Here is a 26,488-nt window from a genome sequence, read left to right as displayed (position 1 = left end):
TACAGGCCCTGACCTTTTTTTCTGATACACCTTTTGGTTTCCCTTGGCGTTAATAACTTCATTTCTTTCCCATTGGCTTGGTTTTGTGTGTACCCGTCACTACTTCTCACACACACACTCAGCTGACATACAACCTTCTCTAAACACAGTCACACTCACTAGGCAGCTGATCCTTCGCGCGGACTTCCGTCCCTCCAGAGCCCTCCTGCCTGGCTCCCATGTGGACGGGTTGCCATGGCGCCTGTCACGGTGATTTCCCTTTACCAGCTTCTCGTGTTTTTCCTGGTCTCCCAACGACCCGGACCCCACTTTTCCCACATCTTGTTTCAGTCTGCCATTTGACTGCAACTTCCTGAAAGGGACCATGGGAGATGGGAGATGAATTGTTTCAGATCTGCATGTATGAAAATCTCCATATTTTCACAGTGGATTGACATGAAAACTGAACAGAGAGCTCCAGATGGAAAATCCACTCCCTTTAGAATGAAAGCGCTGCTTCAAGGCCACCTGGCTTCAATTACTACTGGGAAGTCCGCCGTCTCCTCTCTGGAGGCTCCTTCGCTCCAGGTGTCCCGAGTCCTGGGATGTTGAGTTTTGGTGTGGGGTTCTGTGTGTTCTTCCTGTAGGCACCTGATGGGTCTTTTGCTCTAGAACTTATGTCCTGCAGATCTGGGAGAATCGCTTGTGTCATTCCTCAGTGTCTCCTCTCTTACTCTGCACACATTCTGTCTCTCCCCCTGAGCCCCTTGTGCGGATGTTGGACCTTCTAGGCTTAACGTCTTATTTTCAACTTAGCTCAACTTTATCTCACTACCTTCTTCTGCTTAATCTTTTATTGCAACAGTCACATTTCTTCTATTTCCAAGGGCTCTTTTTTCTTTCTTTTTTTTTTTTTAAAGATTTTATTTATTTGACAGAGAGACAGCCAGCGAGAGAGGGAACACAGTAGGGGGAGTGGGAGAGGAAGAAGCAGGCTCCCAGCAGAGGAGCCTGATGTGGGACTCGATCCCGGAACGCCGGGATCACGCCCTGAGCCGAAGGCAGACGCTTAATGACTGCGCTACCCAGGCGCCCCTTTTTCTTTTTTGCACATCCCTCCTTGAGAGCTTCTCTCTGTGTTTTCATGGATGCAATGCCTTCTCTCTGCCAGTTCTTTCACGTTTTCCTCTGTGCCTCACTTTCTATTTCCTATGTTTGTTTGTTTCTGTTAGAGTTCTCAAATGTTTGTTGAAGCATTAAATTGCTGCTGGAAGACTGTGTTTCGGGTGTTGTTCAGGGGCAGGAGGAGGGAGCCATCGTGTGGGCTTCTGTGTAGGGAGAGCATGCAGGGGTCAGCTGTTTTGTTGGGATACCCCTAAATTTCAGTATCTAGAAGACTCTTCTCTTGGGCCAGTCAGTTTCTGCAGAAAAGCAGCCTCCAGCCTCTGGCCTAGGGGACGGTTAGTCTGACAGCCAATGTGCAGAAGCCAAGTTTGGAACAATAGTGAGAGGACCCTCCTCTTTTAGTGTCCCATATTCAGCACGTCGCCCTGTCCCCACTGGGTCTGTGACTCCAGAAACCTTCCAATGCATCTTAGGGAAAGTGGCAATGCAAAGAGGGGGAGAGGACCTGGGGAAGCAGCAGCTGCTCACCCACACTGCCAGCCAACCCTCTTGTCTCTGGCGCCGTCCAAACTTGTGCTCAAAGGTACCTGGGATCTCCACATTCTTAGTTTATTTCAGGTTTTGAGGCATTGACTCTTGGCTATTGCCCTTCACTGGCCTTGAGCTTCCCCAGGCTGCTCAGTCCGTTACTATCTGTCCATCTGCGTTGAGCACCAGAATACTGTTGACGACTCTCTGCTGTCATTCCTGTCCTGGTCTCTTTGTACCTGCAGGTTGATTCCTTTTATATCCCTTGTCATCACTAGGCAAGAGTTTGGGAAGAGTGCAGATAAACGCATATATCCCATCTATCATCTTCTACTGAAAGCTCTGACCCTCAGCTTTTTAAATGACTTTGGTTGGTCATGAACAGCGTGGCATTAAAAAAAAAAAATCAAGAATAGAGAAAGATAAAGGACTAAGGAAGGTTTTTAAAGTTTTACAGTCTATGGTCCTTAGTTTAACTTTCCTGGAAGGTTCAGATCCCACATCTGTCACTTACTGATTGCTCAACCTTATGTAAATGACTTTGCATCTCTTAACTTTAATGTTCTTATATGCAAAAGGTGATACTACCACCTACCTTGCAAGGGCTACAGGATATTGAGATCATGCAACACAGCATCGGTACTCTCAAAATGCTGGAGAGAACAGTGGTTTAGTGTAAGAAGGAAAAGATGAACTTGCTTTTGGACACCACGAAGCTGAGAGGTTGGAGGGACATCTACACAGAGACGCATGCTGACACTTAGGATTACTTTGATTCAGTGAACATTTCCCGAGCACTTTTGCTATAGGAGATCCTAAGTGAGACACTGAGGAATGAACGAGTTGAACACATGTGCAATCACCCACTGCAAGGCTGAACGTGGGAAGAGAGAAAGGCCGGAACTTGGAAGGGAGAAGTGAAAGCCGTCTGCACAGCCAAGGGGAAAGAGGCTGAGACTGCCTTTACCTTTCTTTGTCTTACAAGGCCCACACTCAGGGTGGATCTCTTGCAAGGGGAGAGACACCACCTTCGCAAGGCCAGCGTTCAGCATGTACTGGTACAGCCGCTTAAATGTCCTTTCGCACAGCCCCTGCCAAAACACAATGTAAGAGCTGCTATCAGATGCGAGCGAGGCGTCTGCAACCGCTAAAGTCATGTCAGCGAACCCAAGTTCAGGACCTGAGTTAACCGACTCTCTTGAGCGAGGAAACACTGCAGGGGCTAAGGAGGAAAGACTCCAAACTATGCTGTCAAGGGAACAAAACAAGGTCCAGAGCACTAAATAAACAATTCTAAAAATGGTTTTGATTACAAGAGGGAGAAAGAGATTTATTTGCTCAAAGATCCTGGAAGGATATGTAGGGGTGGGAGTCAGGCAGACGGGGGGCAGAGCTAGAAGGTGGCTTTTCACTATATACTTTTTCAGTGTTTGGTTTTCTAACAAGGAAGTGTGCAACGGACACACACATACACACACACACACAAAGCATGCACACACCTTCCCTGGGCAATGGAACAAAGAGAAAAAAAAAAAAAAGGAAAAAAAAGTACGGCAAACAAAATGCAATTTCGTTTATCAGTGAAGCTTCCACAAAATGACCCCATGTGCTCCTAACTGCAGGGGCCACCGGCGAGCTGCTTCCAGCATAGGCCATGTTTTCCCATCTACACGTTTGTGAAAATAAGTGATTTATTTGCCAACGTTGAAAAGTGAGATTTCATTAAAAAAAAAAGTAGGTTCTGGCTTCACTCGGAAGAAATCTGGCAACAAATCCTGGGACTGCGGATCGTCAGAGCAGCCATCAATGAGAGCCAGGACAGGCACATTCTCGCAGAATGGCCCCGGCAGCCCCTTGCATGTCGGGGCTGCAGGTCAGTTCCTAACTGTCATCAGTTAGGTGCCGTCTTCTCTCACAACAGCCAAGAGGACAATGAAATATTTCTTGAGAGCAAACCGTTTTTTATAATTGGCCTGTTTCATTCGTCCGTATATCTATTCTGGCTGCTGCTAGCGTTGGCCTTTGCGAGCCCTGGAGTGGTGAGGCCAGTTCCGGCTGCTGTGAGCTGTGGGCGGAACCACGGGAGGCACTCACCGCTAAGAGCTGTCAGTGGAGTCTTACGGCTTTCCTCTTACCCTCTTACCCTCCGGGGGTGAGAGAGGGAGCAAATGTCTGCGGGCCGCCGCCACCACGTACGTGTGATCAACTGTCAGACTAGCCAGGGCTCCAGCCCTTGGGCAGGAGAACATATGGCTCTCAAAAAAATACAGACGACTCACATATGGCCCATCCACACACCGGCTTGTAAATGGGATCTATTGTTAATCTAGCTGGGCCTCCAGCATCATGCAAAGACCCTACGGAAGTTCATCCATCAAACCCCAGCCCCTAACATATGGTCCTAAGTCCCGGACCAGCCGAAGCGAGGGAGGATGATGTCGTCCCGCCTTCCGGGGGGCTGCCGGCAGGGACTCACACAATCTGCCCAGAAAAAAGGGAAAGGAGCAGTGCGAGCCTCCCCCACTCCCCAAAAAAGACAGCATCCATATTCATGGCATCAACCTCATGTATTGGCTAATTATTCACTAAGTCCTGCTCAGCTCTCTCTGACCCTGTTTCCAGCTGCCAATGAGACATCGCCAAGTGAAAAGTCCCAGAAGATCTTCATACTCAGTAAATCCTAAAGTCAAATTTGTCATGCAGCTCGCCCTCGCAAACGGGTTCCTCCTTCTGTACTCCCTACTTTATTCATGCATTCATGCCACACATGTTACTGAGCGCCTACCATGGGCCAGGCCCTGGCCGTCCGCCTGGGGGGCTTCAGTAGTAAACAAACAGGCCCGCCCCCTGCTCTCCTGGGCCTGCCCTCGGGCCCCGTCCATTTCAGTGAGGTGCAATCACTCAGGCCAGATAGCAAGACTCTTTCATTCACCTCCACCTCCTGGCCTCAGTCACTCACCACACTGAAACATGTCCAATGATACTAGCAATCACCCACCCGGGGCCCGGCCCGAGGCAACAGCACCCACCTCCTGCCTGCACCTCCCATCTCTTCCTGCCACCATTCGTTTCCTCAACATTCTTCTCTCCTTGCAACCTCTCCATCTACGAACTGCCACCAGCAGTTTATGAGGCTGAAGGCCACAACCCAGCTCCTCAGCCTGGTGCTCTAGACCTCTCCTATCTGGCTCCAACTTCCCTCCCTGGCCGCATCTCTGCGACCCCCGCCTGAGCTCGCTGCGACTGGGTTACTGCACTTCCAACCCATCTGCTCAAGCCGCTTTCCTGGGCCTGAAATGCCACTACTTGGGGAACGCTTCATCTTCCAAGCCCCCGCTCGACCGTAACTTGCTCTATAAAGCTTCTCCCAGCTCTCTGAAGAAAGTGCACCCTTCATGGAGCTTGGACGCCTCCTTTTAAATAGGCTTTGAGCCTAAGTGTGTGTTCACACGTCCGCCCCTCCGGTGACACGGCTCCATGACACCATGAGACCGGTCATCCTCACCAACTTTTGTCACCGGGGTGCAGCACACAGTTCTGACTCCGAGCAGATGCTCACTGAAGTATTTGCTGGATAAATAATGGAACGATGCCCTATCACGGTGCACTCCCCTGAGCCAGTCCACAGGGCTGACCTGAGACCATACGAGCCCGCTCTCCCCACGCCTGAGTGACCCGGGCGGGCAGAGGGCTTCGTTCTGCAATGTCTGCTGGACAAGAAATATAAGGGACAGAGTGGGCAGGATTTGTTTTGTAAGCGAGCAGGAATTTTCTAGGGACTAGGGACCCTAAAGAAGCTTTATTGGTCTGCCTTCCGTTTTCCACTTTTGATAGAGACTCAAATACCGAGAAATATTTACCGCAAACAGCAGTGCACGTGTAATGGCAAATGACATGGGCCTGCTGTCTGAGAGGTGACAGGAAGGAAGGAGCCTGGGGGGCAGGGCAGTGCACAGCTGGATCGAGCTGCCTGCTGTTAAATGAGAGACTGCAGGCCCCGGCTTGCCAGAGCCTCTGGTATTTTAAAGGAAGTTGGAAACTTTGATTTTTATGTGAAATTTCAATAAAAAAAAATGCTAGGTCAAACGTACTTTAAAAAACATATAGGCCCAATCTGACCCATAAGCCTCATAAGCTCTGCTTTAAAGAGACGATATGGGGCGCCTGGAAGGCTTAGTCAGTTAAGCTCCAACTCTTGATTCCAGCTCAGGTCACGATCTCAGGGTCATGGGATGGAGCCCTCCGTTGGGATCCATGCTCAGCAGGGAGTCTGCTTGGGATTCTTTCCCTCTGCCCCTTCCCCTGTTCACATGCACACACTCTCTCTAAATAAGTAAAATCTTTTTTTTTTAATTTTATTTATTCATTTGTCAGAGAGAGAAAGAGAGAGAGCACAAGCAGGAGGAGCGGCAGAGGGAGAGGGAGAAGCAGGCTCCCTGCTGAGCAGGGAGCCCGATGCAGGGCTCGATCCCAGGATGCTGGGATCGTGACCTGAGCTGCAGGCGGATGCTTAACCGATGAGCCACCCAGGCTTCCCAATGAATAAAATCTTTTAAAGAGACTTGGGCACGTAGTAGATCTAGCGTTAGAGAAGAGGCCCCTTTCCCTCTATAGTGGAATCGGAGACTGGGGCTTCACGCACAATGCAGCAGCACGAGGTGAGGAGCGATCATTATCCTGGTGCTAATCATCAGACTCCAAACCGTGTCCCCTTGTGGGCTAATCACTATGACCCAAACAGCTTGACTTTATTTTTATTTTTTATTTTTTTATAAAGATTTCATTTATTTATTGGACAGAGAGAGACACAGCAAGAGAGGGAACACCAGCAGGGGGAGTGGGAGAGGGAGAAGCAGGCTTCCCACCAAGGGGATAGATCCCAGGATCATGACCCGAGCCAAAGGCAGACGCTTAACGACTGAGCCACCCAGGCGCCCCACAGCTTGACTTTGAACTTTAGGTTTTCAGTTCTGCTGTCTAACCCACAGGGCAATGTTTCTCTCCCCTTTCCCATGTCGGCTCTTCCCTAGCTTCCACCAAAGACTGTCCTCATCAGCCTGGAGGCAGCGAGGCTCCTCCGTGCTTTCCTCCTCTCCCCCCTTCACCCTGCCTCTACTCTGGGGACCCAGAGCCCAAGCTGGCCAGTCTGTGCTTTTCTCCCTGCATCGTCTCGCCTGCCTCTCTGCAAAGTCACGATGCCCTTTCCGTATCAAGCCAGTGGGGACAGAATTAGAAGTGTGCTTATGGAAGCACCCCTAAATGCCCAGATTTGCCATTCCACACGAACTTCTACATTAGGTCCTAGAGCAGACTGTGGGCAGCAATGGGAGCCGGTTAAGAGCACGAAGGCCTTCAACAAAGGACTGAGCACTTTCTTATCCTGTGAAACAAAGGAAGATCCCACTTGTTTCAAAGTTAGGGACGGTCAAGGCCATTAACAGGGCTTCCACGTGCCAGCCATCTAATTCATGCTCGACAAGGAGGTCCAGGCTGCAGCACACATCACTCCAGCCAGCGCAAGGGCCGCCCCAGGCACTCACCAGTTCTTCCCTCAGCCTGCCCAGGGTCTCCATCTGGTTACTCCGTGTGCTCAGCACACCCGAGAGCTTCTCCATGAGGATGTCGTACTTGCTCCTCCTGTGAGAAACACAAAACAGTACATCTTTTCAACCCTACTGCTGAAGAGTGCCTGTGTTTTAAAGATGCCAAGGCAAGACTTAAATGACAACACACCAGCCCAGACCGCCTCAGTCCTAGGTCTCAGCCATCGTCCAGCACACATTCCGCACCTGGCGGGGCAGGGACTATGGCTCTGAGTGGTTCGGTCACACGACCAAGGGCACCTAAGTGGTGACGATGCACAGACTAGACTCTTCGGCTGCTGCTATCACGATTCTCGAAAATGCCTGACATTTTTATAATACCATAAAGTTTAGGAAGCACTGTCTATATTTCCATATGATTCACTTGGTGAACGAGGGGGATTATTTCATAAAGAAGTGAACAGGCTTTTCTAAAACTCAGACTCAAGACGTGAACCTAGGTCTTTGGACACATCCAGTGCTCTCTTTGCTGTCCTGATGCCTCTGATCCTGAAGCACGACTCCTGACTTTCCCGGCATGAGCGACTCCACCTTCCACCTCACTTTTATTGTGTAGGATCATGACAGCTTCTAAGCTAATGGCCACCAAGGAAGCTATGAAAGAGAGCAGAAGGCTCCCGGACTGTGGGTGCCTGGGGAAGGCCTTGGCTTTACCTGCCCACAGCCCTGGGGGTAGGGAGGGCATATGTATGGGATTCAGAGTCGACGCCCACACGGACTGCCTCTCAACACATGAATAAAGGCAGGCGCAGATATTCACTGTACGCGGACTAGAACCGGCACCGTGTCGTGCCCAGGCTCCAGGAGAGGAAACCATGCTTCAGAGAGCTCAAGTGACTTCGCCCAAGTCAAGTACAAATGACTTAGTCCATTGTTCTCCCTGCCACCCACAGCTGCCACCTATGTTCTCTGTGGACACAGGCCACACACCAGTGGAGTCGTCTGCTGATACTGGTATTTAACCAATGGATAGTAAGATAAATAAATAAAATGCAAATTCTCGAAGCACGATTTTCTCTAATGCAGGATTTCTAAAACGTAGGGTTGAAAACAAATTTGGAATTTTGACAGGAATACAGTGATATCATTACTCCTGGAAATCTTTAGTCAATAGTCTGTCTAGACATGTAGATTAAGTGCTTTCTTTGGGTCCAGGCCTATGCTATGTAGTGGGCACTGCAAACCTTAAAATTTTCACTGAATCCTGAGTGTTCACCCACCTCCCTTTTAGAAGAGGTGCCAGGCCACTGGGTAAAGGGCAAGGCCTCTGTTATTTGGCTAGGGGAGACAGAGTCATTCCCCGTGGTCCAGGGAAGGGGGAATGCCTACTGCCTCTCACGTCTCCAGCGACACTGCCAGCCTCCACTACAGGGCATCGGTGCCCACATACTCAGGGGGCACCCAGCCTACTCACCCAAGGGCCACGTATTCTAGGTCCTTCACCCACTCAACCCTTCCCCACCCTGGTCACTGCACCTCCCATCAAGGGCGGCACAAGGTGCTGGAGTGCAGGCTGAGTGAGGCCTCTCTGAAGGGTGGTGGAGCATTTCTTTCCCCCATTCTATGCCAGGCAGTCACCCCAACAGGGAGTAGCAAAGAGGCAGAGACTCACTCCCAGAAACTCTTTGATGCTCAGAAGGCAATGTGCACATCTCACCACCTTGCTACACTGTCCGGACTAGGACACGTAGCTGAATGGTAACATCACGCATGGTACTCACTTAGCAGAAACCTCCCCATCTCACCATCTAGGTTGATTTTGAGTTGCATGTCGGAAAAACATGCCAATTTTAAATTGGAAACAATTCAGTCTTCATTCTGTCACTGTAACGAATCTAATTTGACTTTTTATTTTTTTTACACTCCCCCCAAATTTCACCAACATGTTAACAGTTCCTATGCCGGGCTGCGGGGTTATAGGATTTTTTTCCTCCTTCTTTTCTGTATGATCTCCAAATTTTCCACCAAGTGCTTTGGTGTCTGCACGCCGTACCTGTCCACATGAAACCGATTCAGGAGGAGGAGAATTGAGTGCTGCTGGGCTCCAGTGGGTAATCGGATCACATGGGACTGCATCGTAATGAGCCCATTTTTGTTCAGAATTTTCCGGTGATAGTGGAGCTTCCCAGCATCAACCCTGCAGGAGAGAAAGAGCATGGCTATGTCAGTTTGTTTGCCGGCAACTCTCCCCCAACGGTACAGATGGCCTCTCACTTGAACATGCTAGAGACACACACTTCCTAGCCAGCCACTTCAAGGGAACAGTCGCTGTGAGACAATGGTCTTGAAAAGAACAGGCATGCCTCAGCCCGAGTGCCCCCCAGCCCCCAACAGAGGTGGATGAGAGATGGGGAGAGAGGCCTGGGGAAACGAAGCAGGATGGGATGGCTGGGCTGGGCGACGATGAGGGTTAGTGAGGACACCATCAAATACGGGTCTCCAGTCCAGTCGTGGCCAAGGAGTAAGGTCACTCTATATCCTGGTTTGCTCGATGGGCCCCATTTATGCCCACTGCCCTGGCATCCCCCTGGAGCTCCACCTTCCGCTTTCAAAATGTTTGGCTTAGCCACTAAATTATACGGTCGCTCCAGGGTCTCTTCAAAAATGAAGCACTGATGCCCAATCATCATGGATTGCAGACTGCCCCAGTGGCGGGTGGAGACGAACGGGGAAGGGGAGTCAACAAGGCCTGCGCTGGGGGGCACGGCACAATCATTGGAGAGTCCTAGCACTTCAGGAGAGAAGTGAATCATCCCCTCACTTGAAAGCAGTGGTATGGAGGTCTCGCTGGAGCTCCCCTTGCCACCGGGACCGGCCTAATCGCTCCAAAATGCAGTAGGAGAAGTCGGGGAGCTTCAGGTCGGGGTCACCCTCTGAGCCTATCAAGGCCCTGTAACGCATGTCCTGGGAGGCAACGATGATCAGTCTCTTTCCCCACCTGCAAATCAAAACAACCACAGGGAAGAAGAGCTTTAAGTGACTCTAAGAAAATCAAAATGTGAAAAAAACAGAACCTTAGAGGATCGTCATTTTGTGCTGCTTCTTAGAGGTTCACAATGCCCCTGGCGAGGACGTTTCCGTCCCCAGACTGCACAGGGTCCGCGGTGAACACAGCCAACCTTGTCATCTTGCGTGGAGCCCTCCACGGTCTTGCCAGGACACACAGACCTCACCAGGGCCTGGGATGCCCTATGCGCCCTCCACAGCTCTGCCTCTTACCCTCCACAGCCCTGCTGGTCCCGAAACAAGCTGCCTCCTCTGCCTGGCTGCTCCTCCCCTGGTGTGTAGGAGACTGACTCCTTCTCATCATTCCAGCCACTGTTTAGACATCACCTCCTCAGGCCTTTCTGAAAGTCTAGCCAGTCTATTCCCTACCTCTGACCACTGCCGTATTCTTCACAGCACCAAGCACTCTTAAAAATGGCCATATACATATACATTACTTTTGGAGACATTCTTGTCTGTCTCCTCCCTTCAAATTTAAGTGCCGTAAAAGTAGGTTCATTGTTGACTCTTTCACTAGGACAAGGACACCTTCAGTGCCTAGAATGATTGTGGTGTGGAGTACAGGCTCTGCAAACATTTGTTAAGTGACTGAACTAACCTACGGAACTAGAAATAAATTTCAGAGTCAAAAATACAGGCATACCTGAGATATTGTGGGTTTGATTCCAGACCACTGCAATAAAGCAAATACTGTACTATGGCGAGTATCGCGATAAAGCTAGTCAAACGAATGTTTTGGTTTCCAGTGCATATAAAAGTATGTTTACGCTATACTGTAGTCTATTTAGTGTGCAATGCCATCAGGTCAAAAAAACCCCAATGTGCACACCTAAATTAAAAAATAGTTATTGCTAAAAAATGCTAACCATCATGTGAGCTTTCAGAAAATTATAATCACGGATCCCAGATCACCATAACAAATAAAATAATGAAAAAGTTCAAAGTATTGCGAGAGTGACCAAAATGTGATAGAGACACGAATAAGCAAATGCTGTTGGAAAAAATGGTGCCAGCAGACTTGCTTGACGCAGGGTTGCCACAAACCTTCAACCGATAAATAAAGCAGGATCTGTGAGCGTAGTAAGATGAGGTATGCCTGTCCTCAACTATGCAATCAGTGGATCTGTAGTCTGTTGCAGACCTGGGAAAAATCATTAGTTCCTCCTACTGACCTGGACTGTGAAAACAGAGAGGCCAAGAATACGTCCTGCCTAGCAAGGTGTTTCAGACTGAGTGACGTGATGGAAGACAGGCCTTGCGGTCAGAGCAATGAAAGAGAGTAGAGGAGATGCTGGCCCAAGATGAGAGAGGTTGGTAGCTCATGAGCGCTTATGCATGGACCATGGGTGACTCATGTGGGAAAGGGAGTGCTTCCAAGTGGGTGTATCTCAATGCCAAGGAGCGAGTGAGTGATGGGTTCTCTGCCAGCACACCCTCACGGGATCTCTGCTGCAAGGCCTGGACCCTAAGAGTGTGTGAATGGAGTAGGACAATCTGCCCAAGACGTCAACTTAGATTAGCAGATAAGGCACTGTGATAGAGTCTCACTCTTAAGTGGTGGAGACTGGGCAGAGAAAATTAATTTCTTCCATCAGATCCCTCGGTCTGATGGTTCTCCTTCCTCCTACCCCACACCAGCAGACTTCACTTCTACCACCAACTAGGCCAAAAGATCAAAGAAGAGGTTGTCCTCCTTTTAACTCACTGCAGGTTCCTTTACATTGTTTGTGACCTACAATGAGTCTAATGTAGTCATGGAGGGCTGCGGAATCCATCCTCGAGAAGAATGTTAGGTTGTGAATACACATGAAAGAGAGACAGTTCACTTCCGGTGTCGGCATGTCACAGACTTAGGATCTACGCTCTCTCGTTTCAAAACAGGCTCATGAAGCTGAATTGGAAGAGGACACCCAGGAAAACAAAGTCTGAAAACAGGGGAATAGGTCTGCTGCTTTTCAAATGCACTCAGATTTGTTTACTACACTGGACGTCATAATGCCAACATTTCCAGTTAGCTGACTCAGTGACTCCTGCTGGACTGAAATTGCTGAGTGTGGTCACCAGACAGGATGTCAAATACTGATTAAGCACAATGCAAAGTACCAGAGATACCAAAATAAATAGAAGTGGTATCTACCGGCAAGGAGCTCACAGTCCACTGAAGGAGTAAGTTGAGAGGGAGCGATTACACTATGGCCCAAGAGCGGGCAGACAGCACCTCTGATGGCCGAGCCTACAAAATGCCATTATGTGCGGAGTCCCAGGTTCAGCCTGCGTGTGTGACTAGAACGTGCGCGTCGTAACCAGGGAACACTCTCGCAGGAGGGGATTCCAGAGTTAGCAGTCAGCGGGGTGGGTGAAGGACAAGGAAGCAGAACCTCCAAGTTTCCGGAGGCATGGAGGAGCACGCCTGTCCTGGGAGGCAAGTGGTGTGGCCTGGCTGGAAAGTCTGGGGTGGGCTCGCAAGCGAGAAAGCAGAAGGAAGGAGAGCTCAAGAGGTCGGTGGGAGTCCACATCTTGAGGGCCCTACAATGGCATCACGGGGAGTTTTGATGTCATGACACAGGTCAGGGGTTACAACTTCACACCCAACAGGATCATCCATCAGTCAACGTGCATTTCTTAGGAGTTAATGTTGTGCCACGCCTATTCTAGATCCTAGAGATACAGCCATGAACAAGACAGAGTTCCTGCCCTCAAGAGTTTATGGTCTGGTGAGGAAAGGGTGATGTGAATAAACACTTCAGACCATTTTTGGTACTGGGGCGCCTGGGTGGCTCCGACAGTTAAGCGTCCAACTCTTGATTTTGGGTCAGGTCGTGATCTCAGGGTGGTGAGATTGAACCCCGCGTCGGGCTCCATGCTGGGCGTAGACTCTGCTCAAGATTCATTCCCTCTCCCTCTGCCCCTCCACCCCTCATGCACGCATGCTTGCGCGCTCTCTTTCTCAAAAATAAATAAATAACCATTTTTGGTACTGCAACAAGTAACATAATGGTGCTGGACAACACAGACACTTTGTGAGGAGCCAAGCTGAAGACTGAATGACGAGTAGAGGGTGGAGATGTGAAGATTTGAGGCAGAACAGTCTCAGCAGAAGGACGTGCCATAGCCCTGAGACAGAAATGAGCCCTGCATGTTTGGGCCACCGCACAGAGAAGACTCAGGCAAGTTGAAGGGCTATAGTTGGAGAGCTGGGGGGAGTGGAGGATAGGTCCTACAGAGCCTGATGGGCTAAGGTCAGGGGACAGGCAGCTGCAGGGCATGGAGCTCTAGGTGGGATGTGGCTCATGGCTCTGGCCTATGTTACCAAGTCAAAATCAGTCCCACTGCAGCTCGATCCTGTGATTTTTTTTAAGAGGAGCTAGAAATCCAGAGTTTAAATATTAGCAACGAAATGAAATTTAAAACAAACGAATCACCGTGTTGGCTAAACAAAGCATGTGTGGGGGGCACATGTGGCCAGTTGGAAACAGCTCCCGAGTGACCAAGGCACTATTCATCACAATTCCATCTTAGAGAACAATGTGCCATGCGGTGTGGAAAATTCCAAAGAGGAGAGACAGGGGCGCCTGGGTGGCGCAGTCGGTTGAGTGTCTGAGTCCTGATTTTGGCTCAGGTCATGATCTCAGGGTCCTGGGATTGAGCCCTGCGTCAGGCTCTGTGCTTAGTGGGGAGGCTGCCTGGGATTCTCTGTATTTCTAAAATAAATAAATAAATAATTTTTAAAAAAAGGAGAGACAGAGAGAGAGAGCAAGAAGGCAAGCAGGAGACTCTTGCACTATTCTGAGGCCAAACGGGGTTTGAGATAAAGCTTGAAGGTCAAGTCCACAGGACTTGGTTGCCAGCTGAATGCAGAAGTACAGAGAGAAGGGGCCCCGGAATCCCCAGTTTGCAGCTCGTACAAAAGGCACACAAGAATACCCTGGAGCAGAGGAAATCACAAAAGAGGCAAGGAAGGGAAGAGGAGGCAGGTTTGGGGTGAAGGAGTGTGACGCTCTGACTTCTGGGCACACTGAGGAAGAGGTTACTGAACTCCACGCGTGGCACTTGAGGGACATCTGGAGAAGCGACAGAGCCCTTGGGAGCAGCCCAATATTTAGGGGGTGGACGGAAGTCGGGGAGTCCATGAGGGGCTGGTGAGGATCGGCCAGCACAGAAAAACAAAGCGAAGTCAGGGGGCAAAAGCTCTAAAACTCCCTGACTGGGTGGTGGGGTCAAGGAGCTTAAGGGCCAAACAGTGTTCACAGGCTTGTTACTAGGAATTTCAGAAGATCCGATTTTGGTGAAGTAATAAAGGCAGAGGAGTGAAGGGGAGAAAGAGTGAAGGCGGCTATTTCTTCCAGGAAGCGCAGCCTCCAGCAGCCCAGAGCGATCAACAGTCACGGGGGACCCAAGGTCAAGAGAAGGTCCTGCTGTAAGACAGGCGAGTCATCAGGGCTGAGGAGAGAGCTCCAGCAGGAGCGCAAGGGAGGTGCAAGGAGCTAGGCTGGAGAAATGTGGAGAGGAGGAGAAGAGAAGCAGAGCACAGCCTGGGCCAGGGCCAGGGCTTCTTGTTGCCTCTGAGCTGACGGGATGGGAAATAGGTACGGTAAAATTACAAGCGGAAGGAGATGGATGTCGGCAGAGTTCCCACTGGCAGCTCTTCCCTGTTCTGTGAAGTGGGAAGGGGAGGTGGGAGGGGGGATGGGCTGGAGAAGGTGAGGACTTGCATTAGCCACTCTGGGAAACTGGACTCCCCCCACCCCACCCCCCCAGCCTGGACAAGAGAAGGAAAGGCACTGATGCAAATGAGAGATGGCTGCGCCAGGACTGGGAACCCAAAGGAAAGGGAACTGCGCCAGGACTGGAGACCCAAGGAAAAGGGAAAGGTAGGCCCCTGAGCAAAATCAGCGCCACCAAGAGTGGAGTGCAGAAGGTGGAGGCTTGGTGCAGGGCTGACCCACTGCGGACCAGCCTCCGTGCTCTGACTACACCCCGCTGGCTTCAGGGCAGCAGGAGGCCCGTGAGGCTCTGATGGTGCAGATCCGTTACCTGCCAAAGGCTTCCACCATCATACAACGGGGCTGTAAAGACTTGGTCCTGATGTCATTGGTTATGTTTTTCCTCTCCTTGAAGTACCGGCATGACCCTTGGATGCCGTCCTTATTCTCTAAGATCATATGAATGGGGTAGACATCCTCCAAAGCGACTGGATCCCTCCGGGACTCCAAAATTCCGGTTTCCAAGTCAATCTCTTCATACCTAAAAGGGGGAAAGCACAAATACCAAACCACAACTCAGCTTCGGAAAGAATACATACTGGGTGCATTCTTCTTTCCTTTTTTTTTTTTTTTTAAAGATTTTATTTATTTATTTTTAGAGAGCGAGGGCTCCAGGAGGGAGAGAAAGAGGTAAAGAATCTCAAAGGGACTTCATGCTGGGAGCCGGAGGCAGGGCTGGATCTCACGACCCTGAGATCATGACCTGAGCCGAAACCAGAAACCAAGAGCCGGATGCTTAACTGACAGAGCCACCCAGGCGCCCCTGGCGCATTCTTCTGAAAACCTCCTGCTGAGATCAGAGAGAAGGAGTGAGCTCACTCAGTCCTCCAGCCTTGCAAATGCAGATTAGAGCAGCATTCCTGCCTTTCTACCCCAGAGAGCACAGACCTTTCCAGGGTTCCCCCAAACCACCCCAGAAGCTGAATGCCGGCACTAGAACCATCTTACTGGCCCAAGTCATAGCCTTTCGGTCTCCCTCCAAATCAGATGCCTGAACGTTAACAATTTTCACCTCGGAATCCTCAGTCCTGTTTTCTCCTCCAAACACTGTCTTGTGTCTCCAGTTGTCTACCAAACACCTCGAATTCAAGGAGATCCAAATCAAAAGTTATGACTGGCTCTCCTCACCTCCAATGAAGTCCCTCCTTTCCACTTTCTCCCAGTTACGTCGTATCAATGCCATGAAAACATCTTTGACTTGCATTTCTTCCCTTACCCAGTCAGCCAAGTTTGTTAGGCTTTCCTTAACAAACCCTGCTCACAGCCTGCACTAGTCTAGTTGAGGCTAAATCCCACTTACACTTACCAGCCCTTTCTTTCCTGGCCTTCTCTGTGACCTCTGCTCTGCTTTACTCTCCATTCCCAAATCAAGTCTTCTACCATCTGCCAGGAGGGGCTGTGGACTACAGTCCACCACCTTTCCAGCCACACCTTCCTAGGCTTCTTTGACAGTTCCTAGTTGTCCATCCAGCCTTTCAACGTTGGTGCACCTGAGGGCCCTGTCTTAGGCCTCCCATCACACCGTACTCTCTTCCAGGGATGATCCTAGGCACAGCTTTAATCCAACCACATGGGATAACTCCCATGTCCAGCTCCATCCCTCCCTCTAGCCCCCTTTCACCCAATGAAGCCAAATGTTTACTAAACAGAATCTCCACTTGGATCACCCATAGGAACCTTGAACTCAATGTGTCTCAAAGTACATTCAGCACCTTGCCCACTAGCACCGAGACCCAACCACTTTGCTGCTCTTCTGTGTTCCCTATTAACAATGAAGGGCATCAATATTCACTCAAGAATCCAAATATCAGGAACCAGAGGCCATCATCCCTGATTCCCTCCTCTCCTTATACCCCACATCCAGTCACCAAATTCTCCTGATTCTTCTGCTTCATAGTCTTGGTTCCATTTGCTTCTCTTATTTATTCTCACCTGCACCACAGTAAGCAAAACTGATGTGGAGAACAGAGACGAGAGAGAAATGCAGATGAAATTAAATTTCCTTATAACCTGCAGCCCATTGTCACATAAGGCAGGTAGAGTATAGTTCCTCCAGGAAGCTCCCAACTTAAAGTTAATGCTTCGCTAGAGGGAAAAACAAACTTAGCTTGAAAACAGCCAGGCCTCTAGGGTCCTGTGAATCTTCTTCGGCATAGGAGAGTCCTTTTGGAAACCTCCCTGTCTTTACTTCCCCCAACTTGAAAGTATATAAATCACTCCCTCCTCACAACCCCAGTGCAGCTCTTTCTGCCCATGGGTCCGGTCCCCATGCTTTAACGAAAGCCTTCTAGCACCGAAGACTTCTGTAGAATTCTTTCTCGGCCATTGGCTCTGAACCCCAACCTAGAAACCACATCAAAACCATGATTCTTTGTTTGTGGTTGGATTACTAAAATCTCTCAACTTCACAATTTGCCCTCAATGTGACCCACCTTTGAGTGGGGAGGGGGAAAGAGGGAGGCTTCCAACTGTTCTTTTAATAAAGAATCAACTCTTTAAGTGGATTAAAAGACCACTGATTACCTCTCCAGTCCAATCTGGTTAAGGGCAGCGAGGATTCTGTACCCCAAACTTCAAGGATTCAAATTCTGGGTTCTGCTCTTGCTAGCTGATAACCTTGAACAAGTTGCTTAGCCTCTCTGTGCCCGAATTCCCTCTTCGGGAAAATGGTAGTGATAATTCCCACCTCTAAGGTTATTGTAAAACTTAAGTTGCTATATGTCAGGATCTTAGCAAGTTCCAGCTCACAATAAGCATATATGTAAGTGCCAACTATTACTCCCTATTCCCCACCTCCAATCCTACGCTCAACCAAACTTAACTTACTTCTCTTCCTTTAGGCGTTCAGATTTGCTGTTCTCTCTCTAGAGTACTCTGCCAACCCGCCACCTAAATCCAATCTTTAAGTCTTGTTTTAGACAGTATTACCTCTGGGAACTTCACCTCACAATTCAGCTTAACAGCACAGACTCTACAGAGACAGACTGCCTGGGTTCAAATCAACACTTGGTCACTTATATCTCTGTAACGTTGGACAGGTTAATCTACGACTCAGTTTCCTCTTCTGCAAAATGGGGAAGATAACAGCACCTATGGGTGAGGATCAAGTGAGTTCAATCTCCTAAGCTCCCAGAACAGGACCTTATAGTATATAGTACCAGGCCAATAATAAGCACTCAATAAATCCTAGCCGCTGTTGTTGTTGTTGTTATTGTTATTATCATTATTGCTAAGCTTGCTGTTAAGCAGATCTCTAGTTGCCTCAGGCTCTCTAGTCCAGCACTGAATGAATGCCCCAGAAAGGGTGGCTAAATTCAACGGTCTCCAGTCTTGATCGAAACTGACTTCCTATTCACCACGAAAGAGTAGTACTCTTTGAAGCTTGAAGAATATCCTCCCCAAGAGTCCTGCTCACACCACCCAAACACCTACACGGACCGATCGGGACATCACTAGCTGACCCCCAATTCCATCAGACGTCCAGGCTCTGCCAGGCCCGAGGAACCCCCCCAGGCACCCTTACACCGCGCCCCCCATCAGACTCGCGGTCCTCCCCCAGCTCCCCTCCTTTCCCCCGCCCCCTCCCGTCAGAACCCGGGCCCCTCCCAGCGCCACCGGACGCTGGGCTCCGCGGCCGCCCGCCCGCCCGCCCGCCTCAGGGCCAGGCCGCTGACCGGTCCTGGAGCTGGAGGTCGGGTCGCTCTCGAGGCTCTTCATAGAAGCTGATGCCCGGGTGGGTGGCAAGGGCCCGCCAGAGGAACTCCTGCGTGTAGGGCTCCAAAGGCAGCGGGAAGGGAGGCACTCGCGTCTCCAGACGGCTCCACAGAGCGGGCAGACACAGGCCATCAAGCCCCTCCAGGGCCACCTCGTCCAACAACGACTCAAGCGCGTCCATTGCTACTTCAGTTTGCAGCTCCCCGGGCGCCTGCGCACCAGGACACTAAGGGCCCTCCAGCGCGCCTGCGCATAGCGATCGGCAGCCCTGGGAGGCGGGTTGGACCTAGAAATCCGAGGAGGAGTTCCAGAGCGCCGGCGTGACGTCCGACCTTTGGGGGCGGGCTCAGTCCGCGGGGCTCCACCGCCATTGGTCCGGAACCCCGCAGTAACCAGGGGAACTGCAAACAGTGTAGAGGCCGCTTCCGGTTCGAGCACCCGGAACCGCCGCCTCTAGGGATGGACGGTGAGTGTCCGTGGGCCCCTCCGGGCGGTCGGGCAGTTATTCTCCCATCTCTCCCTTGGCTCCCTCGGATAGAATCCTAGGCAAGAGAGCCCTGGGCCACCACTGCGTGACCCAGGGTGGTCTCTGGTCAGAGGGAAAGGGAGTCCTAGTGGTCCGGGATGGTAAGAGGCTGGGGGGAGTGGTCAGTTGGTTTGCCACTGTGCAGAGCTGTGTTGGTGTAGGAACCCGGTACAGGTCGGGGGCTCAGAAGAGCTTTAAAGTAGCAAGGAGAGGTAGAAGTCTGAAGGGGGGTCTTGTGTGTCTTCCTCGGATGTGCAATTGTGAAATCTAGGAGTTGGTATGGGGGTAAGCGTCATCCTGGGGAGTGCGGTCGTCAGCTACTGGGAAAACGGAGTTGATAAGGTGGGTGGACGAAGTCGAGGGCTCGTTTCTGAGCTCGTTTTCTGAGCTTTGATGTTAATAATTAGTACTGTTCCGTGCCAGGAATTCTGTAAGCGCTGTCAACACCTCGTTAAGCTTCATAACAGCCCTTTGAGGTCAGTGGTGTTATCCAGTTTTGTAAATGAAGAAACTGAGGCTCAAAGAAGTTAAGTTAACTTTCCCCAAATCAAACAACCAGCAAGTGGCAGAGTGAGTAAGAAACCCAGACACTCTGTCTCTGGAGCTAAATTATAGAGCTTGAGATTTGGAACAGATTTCAGAGGCCCTTCATTCCAGACGTTGCAAATGGAGATATCTGCCGGGGCAAGTCTGGTGGGCTGGATTGGGCTGTGACTGAAAATCAATTCCACTTTTGAAAGGAAAGCTTCTTACTCAGTTCCAACCAATTATTTTCCTGGGGCACTGCTCTAAATACCATGACAGCCAATCATTCTGATGGCCAGATGGACAGATGCCGCCTGTGGGCCACTATTTAGGGTTCCCTGTTTAGAATCATGGAATTGACCATTGAAAACAGTCTAAAAATAGGCTACTCTGATCTCATTTTGAAGATAGGAAAACTAATGTCTAGACAGACTGTTAGGGTCTGTGCTAGAATGCAGATCGTTGTTCTCATTTCACCACTATCCCTTACTTCCAGGAGTTTGTTCCTTGTATCCACTTAATGTAGGGTGGGGAAAAATTTTTTTTAATTGAACAGTCTGATGTGTACTTAAAAGACATCTTTGCACTTTGTACTTAAGAGGTACTATAAAATGCCATTTCCAGTTTGCCTTGTGGAAAGATCAATGTAACATTGCTACAGAACAATAGTTCTCAAATATTTTTGATCTCAGGACGCCTTTACGCTCTTACCTCAAAAGAGCTTTATGTATATTGTATCTATGATATTTACTATATCAGAAATTAAAGCTGAGAAAATCTTAAAACATTCATGTATCAATTACTTAAAAATAACAGTAAACTTGGGACACCTGGGTGGCTTAGTTTGTTAAGCATCCAGATCTTGGTTTTGGCTCAGGTGATGATCTCATGGAGTGTGAGATCCAGCCCCGTGTTGGGCTCCACACTCTGCAGGGGGTCTTCTTAAGATTCTCACCCTCTGCCTCTCCCCACGCTTGCACGTGGTTGCTCTCTCTCAATAAAATAAATCTTAAAAAATAACAGTAAACCCTATACTTCTGAATATAAATAATAATTTTAATGAAAAATAGCTATGCTCCCCCAAAAAAATTAGTAGGAAGAGTAGCATTACATTGTCTCAAATCTCTTCAATGTCTGGCTTGATAGAAAATAGCTAGACTCTCATTTCTGCTTCAACCAAACTGGTGTGTTTTTGGCTAATGTATATGAAGTAATTCTAGCCTCACACAGATTTTAATTGCCTTTTCGAATAACTAGACATTCTTTTTTGATACTGTACCAAAACTTAGCAAGTGGTAATTTCTGAAGGGTATGCACAGTGTGCCATCTGAAACCATACTGGTGAACTTTTGTACTCTGTTACATTATAATCCATTGGTTTATCTTGTTCTTTTTTCGGATATTTTGATTTTATTACCTGAGGCATTGGTCATTTGGAAAATGTTGGTTTACTGAGTTATGCAAATCTTCCAGATGTTGACATTTCAAATGCCATTATGTAATATCAAGTGGAATGTCCTTATACATTCACATTTGTTACTATCACCACCTATCTCATTTTTTAGAAAAAAGTTTAAGCTGCTAAACTCAGGGTAGTAGAAACAAGTTTTCATTTGGGCAACAGACACTGGCAGTTGTTTCCTTGAAGGGACCGACTCACTTTTTTTTTTTTTAAACATATTTGAGAAAATGTCCATGAAATACCCTAGTCTGAGTAACTTAGTTTGTTAGTTGTTTATTCGAGTAAAAATGGCATTCTGTACGTATGTGGCTAGTTCAGCTGGTAACTCAAACAAGCGTGCGTGTGTGTTTTCTTTGGCTTGTAGCAGAAGTGCTCGATGTGTACTTCCCATTTTGCCACACAGAATGTTAAAGAGATGTGTACTCATGAGACAAAATTGAATAAAATTAATTGTTACAATTTCATAAGGATATTGTTAGGTGAAAGTGATTTTGTTGTTGTCGTTGTTTTTTCGTGAGTACATGGCAGTAAAGAATGTGATGACAACTAATACAGTTTCGTGCCGCTGCCTTGTGGCAACTCAGGCCACAAGCAGTTTTACCTACTGCTGCTTTCATCAGTGCAAATATCAACACAGTGAAGATGTCTTAGAATTGTGATGAAAATAGTTTTGTCCATGTGAACCCCTCTTCCTCCCAGAGTCTGGGAAAAACAGTTTGAGAAACTTCGCTGTAGACCATTTTCAAGAAGTCCGCTCAGTCCCTCTGTCATCATCCTGCTGTCTCCTAGAGCATTATCATGGCCCAGTTGAGGAACCTGTTAATTATCAGATTGGTTACAAAAAGGAAAAACTTGTTCTCTTTAAGAAAGCGTTTGCCCTAAGATTAGATTTAGCATTCAAAGGATCCCATTTCCATTACCATTTTTTTTTAAGATTATTTATTTATTTATTTGACAGAGAGACAGTTAGTGAGAGAGGGAACACAAGCAGGGGGAGTGGGAGAGGAAGAAGCAGGCTCCTAGCAGAGGAGCCCGATGTGGGGCTCGATCCCAGAACGCCGGGATCACGCCCTGAGCCGAAGGCAGACACTTAACGACTGTGCCACCCAGGCGCCCCTCCATTACCATTTTTAAAACTTAGATTTACACAACAATTTTAGAGGCACATATCTGTTGGGTAAAGTGAAGCATCCCATGATGAATTGTGAGTCTAGCCAACTAGATAAGCCAAGCCTGGCCTTATTGAAAAGATGTTTACTTCCCAACCTTACCAAAGCTTAAGTATCTACCAGGTATCCCCACACTGGATTGTACTTTCGTCGATTCTGCATATGCAGATCACCATTTTTCCTGACCCATTGGTTTTGACTTTGGACAAGTTTTATCTGGCTCTGCAATATGGCATGATGTAATGTTGATATATCTGGGGGGCTGTGTAATCTGTGTAATATCTCAGCTGTGTACTCTGACCTCTCTGAGCCTCAGTTTTCCTGTCAATAAAATCGAGCTGATGATAAGGCTTACTTTGTTTTGTCTGGTAAGCCACTGGTGAATTCAATGAGGCTATGCACGAACGCACTTAACTCCAAGTCTGGCATGTAAAAAGCGCTCTGACATGGTAGCCAGTGCTGTCATGATCTGCGAATGGGCAGACTTCCGCTGGCAGAAGAGGGAGGAGACAATCTGATGAAGCTCTCTAGCAAATAATAATCTTTGTAATTAGCTCACTGTTTGTTTAAAAGAAAAGCCGGCGTGTGACATTTTTCATTTACCTGAATGTAAACTAGCAGAGTGTGAGTCTTCTGCTATGAAGTGTTCACCTTTATGTTAAAGTCACATTTCCTCCAGTGCTTTTAAAATATGAGATGGTTCGAGGAAAAAAAATATCTACTCAGTTTTCAAGGAACATAATAATTAGACAAAAGTTCAGCACATTGACATAATTAGAAAGGATTTTAAAGCTGTTCATTTGCTTTTGCTCTCCCCAGAGCAAATATTCAACATTTCCCCTGCTTATCCTGTTCATTTGCTTAGTACACTTTCTCAAAGAATTAATAATGCCAAGATGAAATTTAGCCTAGCTTGTCTAAATAATCCCAAACTGCAAAACGAGTGACGGTTGAATTAGTAAGGTTTTGTTGAAAGTACACTGTCAGCATGTCTAGTCTTTTCTGTTCTGGTACGGTATTCACCTGGGCTCCCGGTGATTTGTTGATTTCCCTTACTATTTAAAATAAACCAAGCCAAAAATGATGTAAAATAAAACAGAGCAAGCATTCAGCAGGCAAAACAAATGTGTGGTTCGTGGAGTCTCTATGTCTGTTCTGTCTTCCTCCCTTCTTTGTGCCCATCCTTGCATCTGATTCATTTCTTTTCCTCTTGCTATTTCTCAGTATTCATCTCAACCTGTGATTTTAGCTTACAGGACGTTGACACACTATGCTTTGCTTATTCTTCCTTAGGACATTTGTTTAGTAACTCCACATTTCAGTGTCTTCCTTGTGCTGGAATCCAGAGATATCAAGATGAGTAAGACTGGATCCAGGTGAAGAGTAGATAGGAGTTTATTGTATTATTATTTTTTTTTTCTTTTTAAAGTAGGCTCCACGCCCAGCATGGAGCCCAGCATGGGGCTTGAACTCACGACCCTGAGATCAAGACCTGAGCTGAGATCAAGAGTCGGACGCTGAACCGACTGAGCCACCGAGGTGCCTCTCCTTGTATTACCTTAAAACTTTAAGTTGATTTTTTTGAACGTAGAAGTTAAAAATTTTTTTCACCTTAAAAAAAAAAGAGAAGTTACAATTCTGCTCTTGTATTCACTTGGGCAATTTTGGAAATCCCTACAGATTACTTTTGTGTGGCACAGTGTGCTATATATATATGTTTGTTCTCTTCGTTTTAATCTGAAAAAAAAAAGAGGGGGGGATATATTCTCTGCCCTGAAGAACTTCATAGTCTGGTGAGAAAGCTAGTCATCAAAAGCTAACTATAATCCAACATGGGAGTCCCTAGGAGATAACATTCATAAAGGTCTTCCCATTTCTCAAAAGCAATCTGGCTCCCTACCTGCTTTTATAAATAAAGTTTTATTAGAACACAGCTATGCCCACTTGCGTATAAATGTGTACAATCTATGGCCATTTTCATGCTTCAGTGGCAAAGTTGACTAGTTGTGGCAGAGACTGTATGGTCCATAAAGCCAAAAATCTTTACCATCTGGCCCTTCCCTGGAAAAGTTTGCCAACTCCTGCCAGAGAGGATCTGATTTGATTCTTGAGACAACTCCATATGATACTCGCTGTCACTGGGGTCATTTATACCATGCAGCTAGCAGGTAGCAGAGCTAGGAGGACTCAGCCAAATAAAGTGTACGCTCTTGACTTCATGTACGTCTAGATTATGTCATCAAAGACCTGTCTCAGGCTTGTCCCCATCAGCGTGTGGCCAGGTTGTTACACTTGGAAAGTGAGCATGCGGGCAATGCCTACTCATTAGGCTGGTTGAAGAGCAAACACAGTTTAAAAGGCACTGCCCGTGCCTATCTCCTTGGCTCTCTCAGGATCTGACCCTGTGGCTCCTCCTCTCCTCCCAAGTAGGAGAGGGCTTACAAGGAGCAATGTGGTTGATCGGAAGAAGGAGCTTGGTGCTGTTTACAGCTCGCTTTCTATAAGAATAAGGAAGTATCCGTTGTCCTCAGTGGCACCGGACTGACTGCCGATGGCCCATGGATTTGAACAGCTTGACCCTTGTAACTTTAACAATTGCCCCATGGACACAGCACCTTAAATCGGAGAATTTCCCTGGGGAAGCCATGTGCCTCCCTTCCTCTATCGCTTGGTTGATGTGCTGGTCTCCAGTCTCCTGTTTAGATACCCACTTAGCCTCGTGTCCAGAGGTATTATAGTGGGCTGAACTGGGTCCATTGATGTGTTTTACCGTATTTAAAAATAGTGATTTCCCATAAAAACCTGGACTTTTCAGTCTTTCGATGGAAGGGTACTTTGGCTCTGCTGGGCCTGCCTTCCCACAAAGCCCTGGTCCTCCAGCACTGACTGTTGGTCCCTCTTGACCTTGAACATGTGGTGACAGGTTGACCTCTTCTGGCTGGTGACGCCGGTCGTCGAGTGCCTTTTCCTAAACCTCTAGGCATCTGAAATTTCAACCTCTGCCCAAGCCACCTCAGAAAGCCGGCCATTTCTTGTGCACACCATATTCTTTCCCACCTCCCTACCTTCCCCTTGCTGTGTTCCCTACCTGTTGTCTCCTTTCAAGTGACTTCCACACTGTGGATTACGGTGACTGATACCACCTGCAGAATTAACTCCTCCCACACAGTGGGATCCCATGGCCCCCTGATGTATCCTGCTGTTTTACAGGTACAGGGCTCCATGCCTTTCCTCTTCCTTGAGGATAGAGACCCACTCTCATTCCTTTATTTACCCGGCACAGGAAGATGTACATGAGTGTTTGCTGGGCTGACATTGTAACCAGGAAAGAGATGAACTGATTTGTCCCTTAGTGAATTGCTGGCTGGTCTCCATAAAGCAGGCAGAGAAAAAGCCCTTGCAGTCAAGCCTATAGGCCAGGCTTCCAGAGATCTCAGCTGGTTCCTCTTTCGCCTATGAGAAAGTATGGTTCCCCCAGACAGTGTCCTTTGGAGTAGTTCAGCCCAGTCCTAATAACATGCCTTCATCTAGCTACCTTTACTATACCCCCAGCCCCTGCTGTGATCCTGTCTCCCTTTGCTTTTCAGTTAGCGTTCTTGCCCTCCCATTTTCTTTCCCAGCGCAGTCACCATCACTCCCACCTCCTGCCTCATTTTTGACTCTGATGCTACCTTGACCACCCTTAGCTGATGGATTCTCTGGAGACAGCCCCTGACTTGACATGTCATTGGAGGATAGGAGGGTTACTGGTGAATGCAGCACCAGGCAGGAAGTTGGACCACCGCAGATGACTGGTCACCCGCCCATGCAGGGACCACCACACTCTTATGAACTCTAAGTGACTTTGCAATGCAATGTGTGTGCAGGCCCTCGTGTGTGTGTGCACATACATGTCCACACACAATCTCTCTCAAGAATCCCAAACGATTTATGGGCACCTGCGTGGCTCAGTTAGTTAGGTGTCCCACTGTTGGTTTGGGCTCACATCATAATCTTGGGGTCCTGAGATCGAGCCCAGTGTTGTCTCAGCACTTAGCACAGAGTCTCCTTGTCCCCCAACTTGCTCAAGTACTCTCTCTCTCTCTCTC

The 26,488-nt window shown here is 48.4% G+C and overlaps 2 protein-coding genes across 2 annotated transcripts in view; one reads left to right on the top strand and one right to left on the bottom strand.

The window, feature by feature from the left end:
* Positions 1-19,003, bottom strand: part of GTF3C1 (general transcription factor IIIC subunit 1) — a 74,321-nt gene extending 55,318 nt beyond the window's left edge. The window contains 8 exon segments of the mRNA XM_040635175.1: positions 2,600-2,723; positions 7,173-7,269; positions 9,229-9,372; positions 9,997-10,037; positions 10,039-10,151; positions 10,154-10,173; positions 15,276-15,485; positions 18,679-19,003. Of these exon segments, the coding sequence (XP_040491109.1) occupies positions 2,600-2,723; positions 7,173-7,269; positions 9,229-9,372; positions 9,997-10,037; positions 10,039-10,151; positions 10,154-10,173; positions 15,276-15,485; positions 18,679-18,899 (970 nt within the window). The 5' untranslated portion in view covers positions 18,900-19,003.
* A 108-nt stretch (positions 19,004-19,111) lies between these two features.
* KATNIP (katanin interacting protein) overlaps positions 19,112-26,488 on the top strand; it is a 185,711-nt gene continuing 178,334 nt past the window's right edge. The window contains exon 1 of the mRNA XM_040635174.1: positions 19,112-19,184. Coding sequence (XP_040491108.1) covers positions 19,178-19,184 — 7 coding nt within the window. The 5' untranslated portion in view covers positions 19,112-19,177. The remainder of the gene's footprint in view (positions 19,185-26,488) is intronic.

The sequence above is a fragment of the Ursus maritimus genome, unplaced genomic scaffold (assembly GCF_017311325.1).
Source record: "Ursus maritimus isolate PB19 unplaced genomic scaffold, ASM1731132v1 scaffold_2, whole genome shotgun sequence".
NCBI classification, from domain to species: Eukaryota; Metazoa; Chordata; class Mammalia; order Carnivora; family Ursidae; genus Ursus; species Ursus maritimus.
This window is presented reverse-complemented; position numbering and strand designations above follow the sequence as displayed.